Source organism: Mustelus asterias, chromosome 25 (genome assembly GCF_964213995.1).
Source record: "Mustelus asterias chromosome 25, sMusAst1.hap1.1, whole genome shotgun sequence".
Lineage (NCBI taxonomy): Eukaryota > Metazoa > Chordata > Chondrichthyes > Carcharhiniformes > Triakidae > Mustelus > Mustelus asterias.
The window spans coordinates 31234118-31248910 of NC_135825.1; the positions used below are offsets into that span (position 1 = coordinate 31234118).

The 14793-nt window shown below is 40.4% G+C and overlaps 1 protein-coding gene across 3 annotated transcripts in view; it reads left to right on the top strand.

The window, feature by feature from the left end:
* Window positions 1-6390: 6390 nt before the first annotated feature.
* hmga1a (high mobility group AT-hook 1a) overlaps window positions 6391-14793 on the top strand; it is a 109490-nt gene continuing 101087 nt past the window's right edge. Inside the window, exons 1-3 of one of the 3 annotated variants that reach the window (XM_078197945.1) lie at window positions 6391-6462; window positions 7113-7225; window positions 11480-11563. In XM_078197945.1, the coding sequence (XP_078054071.1) occupies window positions 7124-7225; window positions 11480-11563 (186 nt within the window). In that variant the 5' untranslated portion in view covers window positions 6391-6462; window positions 7113-7123. Of the gene's footprint in view, window positions 6463-6765; window positions 6907-7112; window positions 7226-11479; window positions 11564-14793 lie in introns of those variants that run through there. The other 2 variants (XM_078197944.1, XM_078197946.1) reach the window with 2 other exon arrangements.

Below are 14793 nucleotides of genomic sequence, written 5' to 3' on the forward strand. Positions count from 1 at the left end.
TTAAAATAGAAATTCAATCTAAAAACTTTTGACAGACGTACATCACTGCAAGTTAGATGTTACTAGATCAAGGTGATGAACTACCTGCATCTAATTTATTTGTGAAACAAACTGCAAATTTTCAATTTAATCTACAAAAATTAGTAATAAATCAGATCGTGGTTCCATAGTTTCATAGAATGTTTACAGCACAGGAAGAAGCCATTCAGATTGTCACGAGTCTGCCAATTCTTTGTAACAGGAACTCGGCTATTCCTATTCTCCCACATTGCAAATTGTTTTCTCTTCAGGTGTTATTTCCAATTCCCTGTTGAAATCCATGGTTGAATCTGCCTCCACCACACCCTTAGGCAACGCATTCCAGATTCTAACCACTTGCTGCGTAAAAATGTTTTTCCTCATTTTGCCGTTGTTTCTTTTGCAAAATACTTTAAATCAATGTACTCTGTTTCTTAGCACTTCCACAATTGAGAACAGTTTCTCTCTACCCCACTACTCCATCCAGATGCTTCATTACTTTGAACACATATTAAATTTCCACCCAACCTTCTCTTGTCTAAGGACAACAATACCAGCTTCTCCAACTTATACATGTAACTGAAGTTCCTCATCCGTGAAACCATTCTAGTAAATCTTTTGTACACCTCCTCTAGTGCTTTCACATCCTTGCTAAAGTGTGGTGCCCAGAATTGGAGCCTTTAATTTATTTTGCTCAACCTCACTATTCCTACCAAAATGTATCACTTCATACTCCTCTGCATTAAATTTCACACGACTGCCCATTCTACCAGCCTGTGTTCTTCTGAAATCCCCACAATTCACAATGTTTGCCAAGTTTCGTGATGTTTGCAAATTTTGACATTGTACCCTGTACATCCAAGGGAGGTAGTGGTGCAGTGGTATTGTTGCTGGACCAGTATCCAGTGACCCAGGGTAATACTCTGGGGACCCAAGTTCGAATCCCACCAGGGCAGATGGTGAAATTTGATTTTAATAAAATTTGGAATTAAAACTCTAATGATGACAACAAAACCATTTAGATTGTCATAAAAACCTCTCTGGTCACTAATGTCCTTTAGGGAAGGAATTCTGCCATTCTTATCTGGTCTGACCTACATGTGACTCCAGATTCACAGCAATATGGTTGACTCTTAACTACACGGATGGACAATAAATGCTGGCCCAGCCAGTGACGCCCACATTCCATGAACGAATAAAAAAAAATTGATGAGTCTACATCAGGAAATGCAGTGGTTGACTTCTCGGTGCTGACTTCTCGGGAAGCCCGCTTTATACCTTTCTCCAGTCTGAAAATTAAACATTCACTATTACGTACTTTTCCTGTCGCTCAGCCAACTTTGTAACCAGGCTGCCATTTTTCCTTTTGTTGCATGGGCTTCAACTTTTCTGGAAAGGTGGCACTTCAGTTAGTTTTAGTTAAAGTCTGCATAACTTGATATACCACACAGAATAGCAGGAGGTAAATTCAAAATTGTATATTCTTCCAAGTAGAATAACTGACTTAAACATGTTGCCTATGTGAAATCAATATAACAGACTTCATCACAGTGAGAGAAACATCAGGGGGTAAATCAACAAGCACATAATTTAACTGCCAGTTTTGGATGTGCATCACCAAAATTTAGGAATTTATGGGCATGATGCGTGTGAGGGGGAACCTAAGAAAGGAAAGAAGGAATCACGCACAAGCAACTGTAATTAATTGTACCCTTTGCAATATAACATAGTGGGCAGCATAGTTTTAAATCATGAATTCCCAACACAGGAAGTTCTTATCTTACCTGCCATGCCAAATGTGAGTGGAAAGATGGAAATGAGCCATTTTGCCACTGGGAGGGATTTAGAAACAGAGGGAGAGTCAATGTGGACTATTGTGTTAGGATTAACCTTACCCCTATTACACTCTGAGTGGACAGATCAAGAATACTATTGGCAGAGATTGATAATTGATTTACTTGACTACTTATTTTTGTCTCGGTTTATCTTGAAGATGAATGTAATGGGGAGTGGAAAGTACTATGCATTGTCAATTGTAGGGGAAAAAAAGCAAACATGACCTATCAAAGTAGAGATGTACTGACCTATTCATAAATTAAATGAAGTCCGTTTCGTCTGTTTGTGACCTGTCATTTTTTTTATTTCCAAACATCACAAATATTAAAATGCTAACAATTTATAGAATTAACTTATTTATTTTAAAATAAAAGTAAAACAAAAGAAATATTTCACTGAACGTCTGGCAGTAAATTGTAGCTTTCATTTTCTCAATCTAAATAATATAGAAAGCATATGATCTCCACTTAGTTGCACATAAAGATCGATAAAGATTCCAGCATGACAACCACTTCACTTCTAATTGTTTACATATGCTCAGCTGTCTGCTGTGGTTTGCAAGCCTTTTTCATAGTTACTTGTTTACATAACCATTTAGTGCTGTGAACCAGCTTCCTGTTCTATCAATGTGCCTGTAACAGTGTCCTATACGTTATTGCAAGTTTCAAAAAAAAAATTCATAGTATTATTTGAAAAATGAAGAAATTTGAGGTCATAGTTTTACCACAGGACGTTATAGATTATTTTTAAAGAACGAATATCTTTAATTATTTCAAATGTCCAAATTCTTATGTTTTCAATTTAGCATGGAGTCTTTACCAAGTACAGGCATGACTCATTTATTTGACCGCATTTCCTGTATAAACAAGGGTTTAGGATTAGGAAGTCAAGTTTAAACAGAAAATGACAAAACAGTTTGCATGTATTATATAATCCAGAGTTGCTGTGCTATTTGAAAAAAAGAAATGAATTAAGTCACTTTTTAAAAAAACCATAGCAATATTTCACACAAATCATTTTTACAACTGAATCTGGCTAACTGGAACACTGCCAAAGTGTGTACATTACCAGAGGGAATTGCTTTTTAATTCTTTCTTTGTAACTTGAACATTCCTGTTGGAAAAGGTTGCATTAATACCAAAAGAAAATACCATGGACAGCAGCATTCCTGCAACAGTGAATTTTTCTGAAACCTTTAACCAGTTAAAGCTGTGCAGGCTTTTTTTAACCGGAGGTTATTTTAACACGAGGACCCGAGCAGCAAGAAAATACATTAAAATTAAAAATATGAACAATAAAATGTCATCTTTTTCTACACAGGAAAACATTCTGTTTATACATGCATAACTGATCTATTTTTTTCTCTAGACTCTGGAATGCTATGTGTCCCACAAAAGTAGACCATACAAAGGAATTAAAAACACATTTCTAATTGTCATTAGTGAATCACTCGTGAAATTGTTGTCCTTGTAATGCTGCGCTACTAGTAGCGTCATGAAAATGGTATTTTGCTGTTTGCCTCACCATGAAAATGCACTGAGTGCCGTGATGTTGTATTTGTGCAGTAGGTATGGACTAAACTAACTACGGTCATTTGTATGACAAGTTTAAGTGTCCTTTTAACAATGTGACGTTGATTAATGACTGCCATTCAACCACACTGACACTGAACATTAACTACTGAAAACATGGAGTTGCACTCCTTCATTTTAATAAAGTTAAATTTAACTTTCTTTTCCTTTTCTATTCTGTTTTTTTCTCTCTCTATTAATCCAAACTTTCTTTCCCTCTCTTTATTTATCTTTCTGCAACTGATCTGACATTGAGTATGCCCACTTGCGACACTTGCTACTACATTGTTTGTCTGCTGATTTCACAATCATTCAGTTGACTAAGGAGATTCATTGCTGCTTTTGCAGTTCACTCAGGCCCCAGTTTTTGATTTGATTTATTATTGTCACATATATTAGTATACAGTGAAAAGTATTGTTTCTAGTGCGCTATACAGACAAAGCATACCGTACATAGAGAAGGAAAGGGGAGAATGTAATGTTACAGTCATAGCTAGGGTGTAGAGAAAGATCAACTTAAAAGTCTGATGGCAGCAGGGGCGGCATGGTGGCACAGTGGTTAGCACTGCTGCCTCACGGCATCAGGGACCTGGGTTTGATTCCCAGCTTGGGTCACGGTGTGGAGTTTGCCCGTTCTCCCTGTGTCTGCCTGGGTTTCCTACCACAGTCCAAAGATGTGCAGGTTAGGTGAATTGGTTGTGCTAAATTCTCCCTCATTGTGCCCAAACAGGTGCCGGAGTGTGGCGACTAGGGAATTTTCAGAGTAACTTCATTGCAGTGTGAATGTATGCATATTTGTGACTAATAAATAAACTTTAACTTTAGGAGCTGTTCTTGAGTAGGTAGGTATGTGACCTCATACTTTTCACTGTATGCTAATACATGTAATAATAATAAATCAAATCAAAATCAACGAAGAAGGTGGAAGAGAATATGTCCGGAGTGCGTGGGGTCCTTGATTATGCTGGCTGCTTTTCTGAGGCAGCAGGAAGTGTAGACAGAGTTAATGGATGGGAGGCCGGTTTGCGTGATGGACTGGGCTTTGTTCAAGACCCGTTGTAGTTTCTTGTGGTCTTGGACAGAGCCGGAGCCGCTCCCTCGCTGTCATGTCATCAACATGCACTTTTTGCAACTTGCTGCACAAAATTAGAAAAAAAATAAGATGCAGAGGAAACAGCAGATGCCTTGCCACAGAAAAATATTGGCCCATTATAAGTTAAGTTGGTTACCAAGTGAGGAGGCAGCATTAAATTATAATCACTTCTCAACTTTGGCTTCTCCAATGCATTCAACTGCTCTATGTTCAAACTAGTTTAATTTTTACCAAACCAAGCACAGCTAGGCACAATGTGAACATGTGGAACTGCATTTTCAGTTAAATTTAATATTTAACTTTAAAAACTAGAGGTTACCATTCAAAAATTACACTTCAAATTAATAATTAGATGAAATAGGTGGTCAAAATCTAATACTGAGAGAAATAAAAACTGCCAAATTAAAAGAAAATTGAAATATCTGTAGCATCTGAATGGAAATATTTCAGGCATACCTCTAAATAGAAATCAAAATAAGACTTTTTAAAATTTAAATCTCCATATTGAGTTTATAAATGTAACCAAAAGAGAAAATGCTGAAAATCTCAGCAGGTCTGGCAGCATCTGTAAGGAGAGAAAAGAGCTGACGTTTCGAGTCCAGAATGATCCTTTGTCAAAGCTCCATCAAGATATTATTGCCAAGAATATCTGGATTGCAAGGGAAAAATCTCTGCCACAAAGTCTTTTGCTTGAAACAGTGACTTCAAATGTTATTCGATCCCCAAAGTATTCTTTTCAATAGCAGTATCAACACATTGAAGAAACTCAATCTTCATTCACTGCCTGCATTTAAAAATTATATTTTCAGGTTATCAAAAAAATTGTAGTGGATTCAACCGATGTTACGTGGACTCCTTCAGAGCAGAAAGGACACCTTAAATAATAGTTTCTATGTGCACATCAGTGATCTCCCACAGATAAGATCCCAATCTCAGTGAAGACATTTACAACTCTCTGCAGGAGTGGCACGGTGGCACTGCTACCTCACAGTGCCAGGGACCTGGGTTCAATTCTGACTATTTGTGTGGAACATAGAACATAGAACAGTACTGCCCGTTCTCCCCGTGTCTGTGTGGGTTTCCTTCACGTGTTCCGGTTTTCTCCCACACTCCAAAGAGCGTGTAGGTTAGGGGGATTAGCCACAGAAAATGTGTGGGATTACAGGGATAGTGCATGGGACAGGGACTGGGTAAAATACTTTGTCAGAAAGTTGGTGCAGACTGGATGGGCCGAATGGCCTCCTTCCCCACTGTAGGAATTGTATGAGTGTAGAAAATCGAGGAGTGATGAAGCTAGACCCTCTTGTCCAAAGCCTAATTGCCAGCCTCAAAGCGAGAAGCTGGGGACCAGGGTAAGCACCACCCATTTAGTTGGGAGTAGTGTGTGAAATATAATTAAAATGCAAAGGGGAGAAACAAATGATTTTTAAAAAGTGATATGAAAGTCACCAAAGCCTGATTGATGATGCTTTTCATAGATTTAATGTACTCTGCTTAAGTACATAAAAATATTCCTGAGCATGACCAAAGGAGGTGAAAATAAAGGTTTCTTGTCACCTGTTCTGAGGGTGAAAGTGCTCTGATTTTGAACAGGAGGTCGAGCAGAAGGTATTCTGCGAATTTCGAGGTGCAGTTCTCGCACAAGCCTCGAAGGAGCGAGCGAGTGGACCAAACTGCTGCTTAAAATTGCAGCCTCGCGTTCTGCTGCTTGTTGGATGGGAAGTAGGCAGCGGGCTACGGTGTAGTGTACCGCTGCTGCTGCTACCGCTGCTCGGATCAAAGGCTCGCCGGCTGGTGGGAGGTGACAATCCCAGTCCAGTCCCAGAGCATGTGATGCTGCAAAATATAAACCTATGAACAGCGACATGCGTAACAGAAGCATTGCAACATATTTTAAATAGTGACAATTTGCCTAAAAAAGAATCCCTGTTGAAAATATTAATAGTAAGCGTGCATATTTGAGTGGGTAGATCATCTCTTAGGAGGATTCTGTATAATAACCTGCTGGATGGGATCCAATCAGAACTTGCTTTGCTGCTATGTAACTCGATCCAGGCTGTGGCAGCTGCTTTGATATTGTTTAGGATTTTTATTTTAAATATATATATTTTTATATATAAAATATACCATCACTGTTGATCGTATCGCCCGCCTTTGGATCAGAGCCAAGTGTGTGGTGTGTGTGTATCTGTGTGTTTCATTCTCCGTTTCCTTCCAGCCGCCGTTATTAGAGCCAGTGTGATCATCATTCAGGGTAGGAATCGAGCACAGGAACAGGCCTAGTGTGTGTGTAGTATATGTAGACTCTGCTTTTGCACCAGCTTTTAGTTTCATTTTGATCCAGTAGCGAAAAGGGCTTTTTTATTCCACACTGACGTTGCATTTCTTGTGAGTGTTTTTTTTTCTTTTGCCATTTAAGTATAATCGTGCAGTGCAACCGATTGCATGCTGATATGAATGTGTTGAAGTTTCAGTTTTTTTTGTATATTTGGCTGTTGAATCTTCCATCTGTCCGGGCTTTTCTTCTAATGAATGGGTTACTCTATTATTATTTTCCCCTCTCCCCATCTATTTTGTTTTTTTTCTTTTTGCAGAGGAATTAAGGATGAGTGACACAGGTGCAAAGCCCAGCCAGCCTTTAGCAGCAAAGCAGGAGAAGGATGTCACGCCAAAGAGAGGACGCGGCAGACCCAGGAAGCAACCCCAAGTATGAGATGTATCATTTACATTTTAGTGAAATCGCATACTTTCTCTCCCCCACCAACAGTTCGGCCAGACAAGTCTGCACCAGCAGTAACTTTACTGTTTTTAAAAAAAAAGTTAACTATCGATATGCATTTTTTAAAAACCGCATTTTTCTCTCTTACCGACCCACGTTTTTGGATTTGAAATGCAAGTTTTTTTTCCTCGTCTGCAGTCGTCCTGTTGGTCCCCCGCAGTCTATTTTGGTGTCACAAGATTACAAAAATGCATGAGGCCGCCTTTTGAATAATGGATCAATTTTACAACTGCTCCGGATTGCGGAGCACCATCTGGCTGGGGCTGTGAATAAGCCGCTGGAACATTTCTCCCCTTGTTGTGTTTTTGTGTTGTTGTAAATTTCCCAGAGAGGTGTGTGTGTGTTTTGTTGAGGTTTTTTTTAAGGGGACAGCCAGGTCGTGTTGCCCTCAGGTTGTTTCACGGCGACCGGAGTCCCGAGTCTTCCCTGGGAATCTCCTTCTTTGTTACAATGTTGCTTTCAGCACCAGCCGCAACATGAGACCTTTAAACCATTGTGTGAACCGGTAGTCACAACCCCAACCCCTGCCCCCATTGGCCGGCCCGCCTGTCAATCAACTGGCAAGCCTGTCCAATGAGAGGCGACGCTTGGCCTCCCCGGTGACATCAGCATGTTGCTAATGACTGCAACCCAAACAGGTCCTCAGCTGTTTTAAAGTTTATTTATTAGTGTGACAAGCAGGCTTACGTTAGCACCGTAATGTGAAAATCCCCCAGTTGCCACACTCCGATGCCTGCGCGGGTACAACTGAGGGAAAGTTTTAGCCTGGCCAGTGCTCCTAACCAGCACGTCTTTCGGACTGGGAGGAAACCGGAGCACCTGGAGAAAACCCACCCAGACACTGGGAGAATGTGCAGATTCTGCACAGTCTGACGCAAGCTGGGAATCGAATGCGGGTTCTTGGTGCTGTGAGGCAGCAGTGCTAACCACTGTGCTAACCGCCTGTGTTGGTTGTCATTGTGGCCACAAGCATGGCAAGGGGGTCTTAGTTGGCCTCTTGGCTAAGATCATGGTGGTTAGTACTGCTGCCTCACAGTGCCAGGGACCCGGATCCAATTCCAGCTTTGGGTGACTGTCTGTGTGGAGTTTTCACATTCTCCCCGTGTCTGCATGGGTTTCCTCCACGTGCTCCGGTTTTCTCCCACGCTCCAAAGATGTGCGGGTTAGGTTGATTGGCCATGCTAAATTATCCCTTAGTGTCAGGGGATTAGCAGGGTAAATATGTGGGGTTACAGGAATAGGACTTGGGTGGGATTGTTGTCGGTGCCGCCTCGCTGGGCTGAATGGCCTCCTTCTGCACTGTAGGGATTTTATGATCCTATGATCAAGCATCAGATCAAGCCCAAGATGGGGTGCAATGCCGCATCTTGTCAGCTTGGATCTTATTTGCCTCTCTATTGAACTGGAATCAATTGGATTTTGAATTTGGTTTTTGGAGCAAGCAAGGAATGGATTTGGGTTTACCCAGTGCACTCTGAGCATTGGCTTTATAACTTTAAGGATGGAGTAGAAAATTCAAAAATACATTCTTAATTGACCTCTTGACCCCCCCCATCCCACCAACTGATTAAAACCTCATCTCTAAATTTTGACCTCATGAAATAATCTCCCTTTTTTCAGTTCATAGGAATCCCAGAACATTTACAGCAAAAAAAAAAGGCCATCATGTCGACACTGGCTGAATTAAAAAAATAAATGTATTCCTTTCTCTAAGTTACAAAGCCAGTGCTCAGAGTGGTCAGGGGCATGCCCCTAATTTATCTCCTCGCTTGCTCCGAAAACCAATTCAAATTCAAAGTGAATCCAATTAATGGTCCCTACAAATGACACATACTAGATCCAAGGTGACAAGAACAGGCATTATACCTGATCTCGGGCTTTGTTCTACACTTGATCTTAGACAAAAGGCTGAAAACTGGCTTTAAAAAAAAAGAGCCACCCAGCCCACTTCACAGCATTTGGTTCATAGTCCTTGCAGGTTACAGTATTTAAGTGATTTTTTTTTTTACCTTACCTACCACCCTTTCAAACAGTGGGTTCCATACCTCTTACCACCCTCTATGCCCACCAGTCACTGACCTTTCCACTAAGGTAAATAGACACTTGCATTGCACTTTATCCAGATCCCGGACAATTTTGTACATCTCATTCAAATCTCCCCTCAGCTTCATCTGTTCCAAGAAGAATAACCCCAGCCTACCCAATTTTTCCTCATAGCTGCAATTTTCCAGACCTGGCAACATCCTCATAAATCTCCTCTGTACCCTCTCTATTGCAATTACATCTTTTCTAATTTTAACAGGAAAGTGGGATTTTAAATAAATCTTCTATTAATGGGTATGAATCGTGGCTTTCATGCATAGATAGTTTCTCAATCAGCGATGTATCTTGGTGCATTGATTGTTTCAAAATGGGGGTAGGTGACAATGGTGAGGTCCCAACTTGATGAATTTTGCGAATTCTTAGATCAACCTATTGAGAAGGTGGTCGGTCTAAATATTGGCTGCCAGAGTGTATTCGCATAGTAATCTGGTTATTTGTCTGCCGTTGTGAAAACCTTTGCAATATATTGCACCTGTGTGCTTTTGTTAAATAGTGCATTCAGCTGTATTAGAGGAAATTTTATAAAAAGGTCCTGTACAGCGCCAAGGACCTGGGTTCGATTCCTGGCTTGGGTCGCTGTCTGTGCAGAGTTTGCATGTTCGTCTTGTGTCTGCGTGGGTTTCCTACGAGTGCTCCGGTTTCCTCCCACAGTCCAAAGATGTGCTGGTTAGGTGCATTGGCCATGCTAAAATTCTCCCTCAGTGTACCCGAACAGATGCTGGAGTGTGGCGACTAGAGGTTTTTTACAGTAACTTCATTGCAGTATTAATGTAAACCTACTTGTGATACTAATAAATAAGCTTGTATTGGGATGGTTTCAGGCAGATTAATTTCTACAGTAGCCAGTTTTGAAATGTGTGTTTCTGGAGTGGGTTTATTTATGGTGTGGTAAACAGAGTTACCTAGCGCATTAAATTTTAGTGTGTTTTTCTCATTTTATTTATAGAGATAATTTGTTTGTAGAAAGAGTTTGTTAGAGAATACAATCTGTAGAAGTACTTAATATTGTAAGTCCTTTTGGCGGGGCGGGGGGGGGGGTTGATGGTCTCTTTTAAGAATAAGATTGCTTTAGGACCTGATCACAGGTTTTGAAAAAAAGAGCAACTGGCTTCCAGTAAATGGCCATGTGACCAAGTTGGCTGGGAGATAAAAAAAATAGGCAAAAAGGTTCATCATGCTTTTAATACATTTAACATTATTGACTTTTAAAACAGAATGTAGGTGTTAGGATTCATGCTCTTTGATTTTGGTGTCATAAAATTCTTTTTGATTTAAAGCATGAACTTTGCAGCTTCATTCTTTCTGGGGTGTCGGATTCTTAAAAATGAAACATGTTATTGGTCTTTAGTGAGGTGACAATAATATCTCCAACTATATGCACATTTTCAGATCTAGCAGAATGTTTTTAACTTTTATCATATGCCCATTAATTTTCCATGTTTCAGTACTACCAACATGTTAGCAGATTTATGATTCTGCTTATATATATTCAGAAAGCCTTCTTGTTTGATTGAAATGTTTATAGGGCAACAGCAGAAATAGTAGGGATTTTTTATCATTCAAAAATGTAAATATTAAGAGCCTCATTTTGTTGCATCAAAATGAATCGCAACTGGCTGAAGCTGTCACTGCTGCCTCACAGTGCCAGGGACTCAGGTTCACTTGGGTGACTGTGTGGAGTTTGCACATTCTCCCCGTGTCAGCGTGGGTTTCCTCTGGGTGCCCTGGTTTCCTCCCACAGTCGAAAGATGTGTGGGTTAGGTTGATTGGCCATGTTAAATTGACCCTTAGTGTCAGGGGAATTAGCAGGGTAAATACTTGTGGTTATGGGGATAGGGCCTGGGTGAGATTGATGTTGGTGCAGGCCTCCTTCTGCACTGTAGGGATTCTATGACTGTCATGTGCTGATAACAGAGCAATCCTGCGACAAAGCATAATCGTGGATGAACCAGATAAACCTATTCTATTTCCCCATGCTAGTTTGGTCCAATGAGCAAACATTATAAGTATCTACATGTAGCTAGTGGTTTGTATAGCAGAGCTGTGCCATTAATCTTTTTATTCTCTTCCATTTAATAGGAACCAACTGGAGCTCCTACTCCAAAACGACCACGGGGAAGACCAAAAGGAAGCAAAAACAAAGTTTCTGCTAAATCTGGAAGAGTAAGTACATGTAGTCCATATCATTTTTTGAAATTGTATACCCTATCAAAGCATCATTAAAAATGATCATGTGTAACATTTTATCTTGTTTACCTTTCCTTGACCTTTAAATGATCAAATCAAATCATTCGCCATTGGCAAGTGGAAACCATTTCAGCCAAGATATTTTCAAAATGGAGAGTGGGAAAACATGGATTGTTTCTGGGATGGCAATGTGTAACCGTTAGAGAAAGAGTGTTTGGGACTCAGCTATATCAATTATTGATGCAGGAACCAAATGTATTGCATCAAAATTTATAAAAATACAAAGCCAGAAAGAAAAGTAAGATGTGCGTGTTACAATGTAACCAATGGCAACATGCTGTGATAGTCAGCTAACCAGTTGACCTGGTAGAAAAAGCAAGCAGATGAGGATGGGGGAAGCACTTATGGCTAAAGTGGTTGTGTAAAGAAGAATCTGAATTAAACTTTTACTTTGGATTTACTTTGTGAAGTTGTTTTTTTTTGTTTATTATTGCTTGCTATTGGAGGATTCTTACTGCCGGATGAACAGTGGGGAGGGCATAAAGAGAATGAGAAGAGATTACAAGCTCATTAAATAAAAGCAAACTATTGAGGATGCTAGAAGTCTATACACAGCAGGCCTGGCGATGTTTATGGAGAGAGAAACAGAATTGACATTTCTATTCGAATATAACTCTTCTTCAGAACTGGAGATGCGGCCTTACATACTGAGTATTCCTGTTTTAAGATGATGATCATTTTAATCATCTCGTTAAATGATTGGGAAAGTATTTGGCAGCTGGAATATAAACGTGTGAATATGCAGAGTTACCCATTTTGGTAGGAAGAATGGAAATGCAGATTTTCTTTTAAAGATGAAACTAGAAAATGTTGGTGAACAGAGAATTTGGGTGTCTATGAACACAAATTACAGAAAGTTGACATGTAAGTACAACAAGCAATTAGGAAGGCAGATGGAACGTCAGCCTTTATTGCTAGAATATAAGAGTAAAAAATTCTTGCTGAGGTTATATAGGTCTTTAGCGAGATCATATTTAGAGTACTGTAATGATGCACTTTCAGAGACTTCATTAGTTATTAAAAAGGGATTTATTTGGTGATCTTCAAAAGCAGCAGCATGTTTCCAAATAGCTCTAAATTGCCTCTGCCTAGGAGAACTCCTCCTCCTGGGGTGATTCCTCACCCTGAGTCCGTATCGGTCACTCAGGCCAGGTGACCCTTACTCTGCTGTGTTGCCCTTAAAGGGACAATCACCACATGTATGGTGTACAGTTTTGGTCTTCGTACCTAGTGAAGATTGTATTTGCCTCAAAAAGGATCACTGCATTGATTTCTGGGATGAGAGGGCTGTTCTATGGGTAGAGATTCAGTAAGATGTATCTATATTCTCTGCTGAGAGGTGATCTCATTGCAACCTGTAAAATTCATAGAGGGGCGACAGAGCAGATGCTGAGAGGCAGTCTTCCCCTGGCTGTAGAGACTACAACTGGTCTCAGGGTAAAGGTCAACTATTTAGGACTGAGATGAGCAAAGATTTCCCCATTCTGAAGATTGTGAATTATTGGAGCAAAGTGAATTCTCAGTCATTGAGTATACTCAGGACTGAAATCGACTAAACTTTTGGGCAGTATGAGAACTGAGGAATATGGGGATAAGGTGAGATAGTGAAATGGACCCAGAAGTTGAACGGGGCAGTTTGGCCAATTCCAGCACCTATATTTTTATGTTGTTTTAATGACAGGCTAGTTATGATTTGAAGCTGCAGAGATCTGCAGATATGTTATTTGGTGTATGTACCTAATTGCAGGTGTGTGTTTATTAAAACAAGTCAGATTACTCAATTTTGGACAGAAATGTCACTTTGTGCCTTAATAGCATTTATGAACGTTCTGTGGCTCATACAGTGTGTGTATGAATCATCATCTGAAATAGCTAGATCTAATGTTTAGATGTGCAGAAGGTGTAGTCTCAATGTAAACCAATCTCATTCGTGCCCCTACTGCCCCAGTGTGACATTTGAGTTTCTTTTTCGTGACTGAGTGCATTTTCTCCAGAATCTGGGCTGAAATTGTGCTCACTTCAGACCAGTTGTAGGCTTAGTTAATATATTTGTACCAATATCCTTTAGAAACAAATATAGTGGTCAGCCTGCTTTAGTAATGCGCGGGATCATAGAATCCCTACAGCGCAAAAGGAGGCCATTGGGCCCATCAAGACTGCACCAACTCTCCAACAGAGCATCCTACCCAGGCCCTATCCTCATAACCCCACATATTTACCCCACTAATCCCCCTAACCTACACATCTTGGGACACTAAGGGACAATTTAGCATGGCCAATCCACCCAACTTGCACGGTCTTTGGATTGTGGGAGGAAATCAGAGAACCCGGAAGAAACCCATGCAGACACGGGGAGAACGTGCAAATTCCACACACAAAGTCACCCAAGGCCGGAATTAAATCCAGGTCCCTGGCACTGTGAGGCAGCAGTGCTTACCACTGTGCCATCTTGCCGTGCACCAGGATGCTTTAATATCATGATTTTCTTTTAACCTATCACCACATATGATCAGCCTGAAATCACCAGTAGTCCACCTTAATGCTGTTTAGGTCAGATTACTCACAACAAATACAAGTATAAAGAGAAAAATTGTACTGCTAAGTGTCTGTTTAGCAGGTTAAGCGGGCTCATCATGAAAATTGCACATACATCATTTTCCTTTGCTGAAATCCTAATGACAACCCTGATATCAAGAGTAACTCAAATAGTTGCTTGATAGTACCAAACTGGAATATTATTGAAAAAAGAGACACGCTGGTCGAAGCTTCTGATCTTGCACTCATCAGAACAGAAGCAAGAATGTCAAATTTCAACAGCAGCAACAATTTATGCTACATGAGAAAAGGATGCTGATTGGTTGGCAAGTCAACTCTGGTCAAGATGTTTCCATGGAGAATGCGCCAGAGAATTCCATGGAGAATTCAGCCAAGTGTTGGTCAATCGTGGAACCACAGCTAACGTTAGATTGGACCAAAGCTTTCTGTTTCTGGATCATTGAAGACTGGATGTATGTCAGAACACTGTGCAAGTCCTGATCTCCTGCATGGTCATTGTCCAGGAAATTTCAACTCCTGATGGGCAATTCCCCCACTCCCTGGGACCTTAGTGAATATCTCTGACTCTTAGCTAGAGTTGGAGATTATAG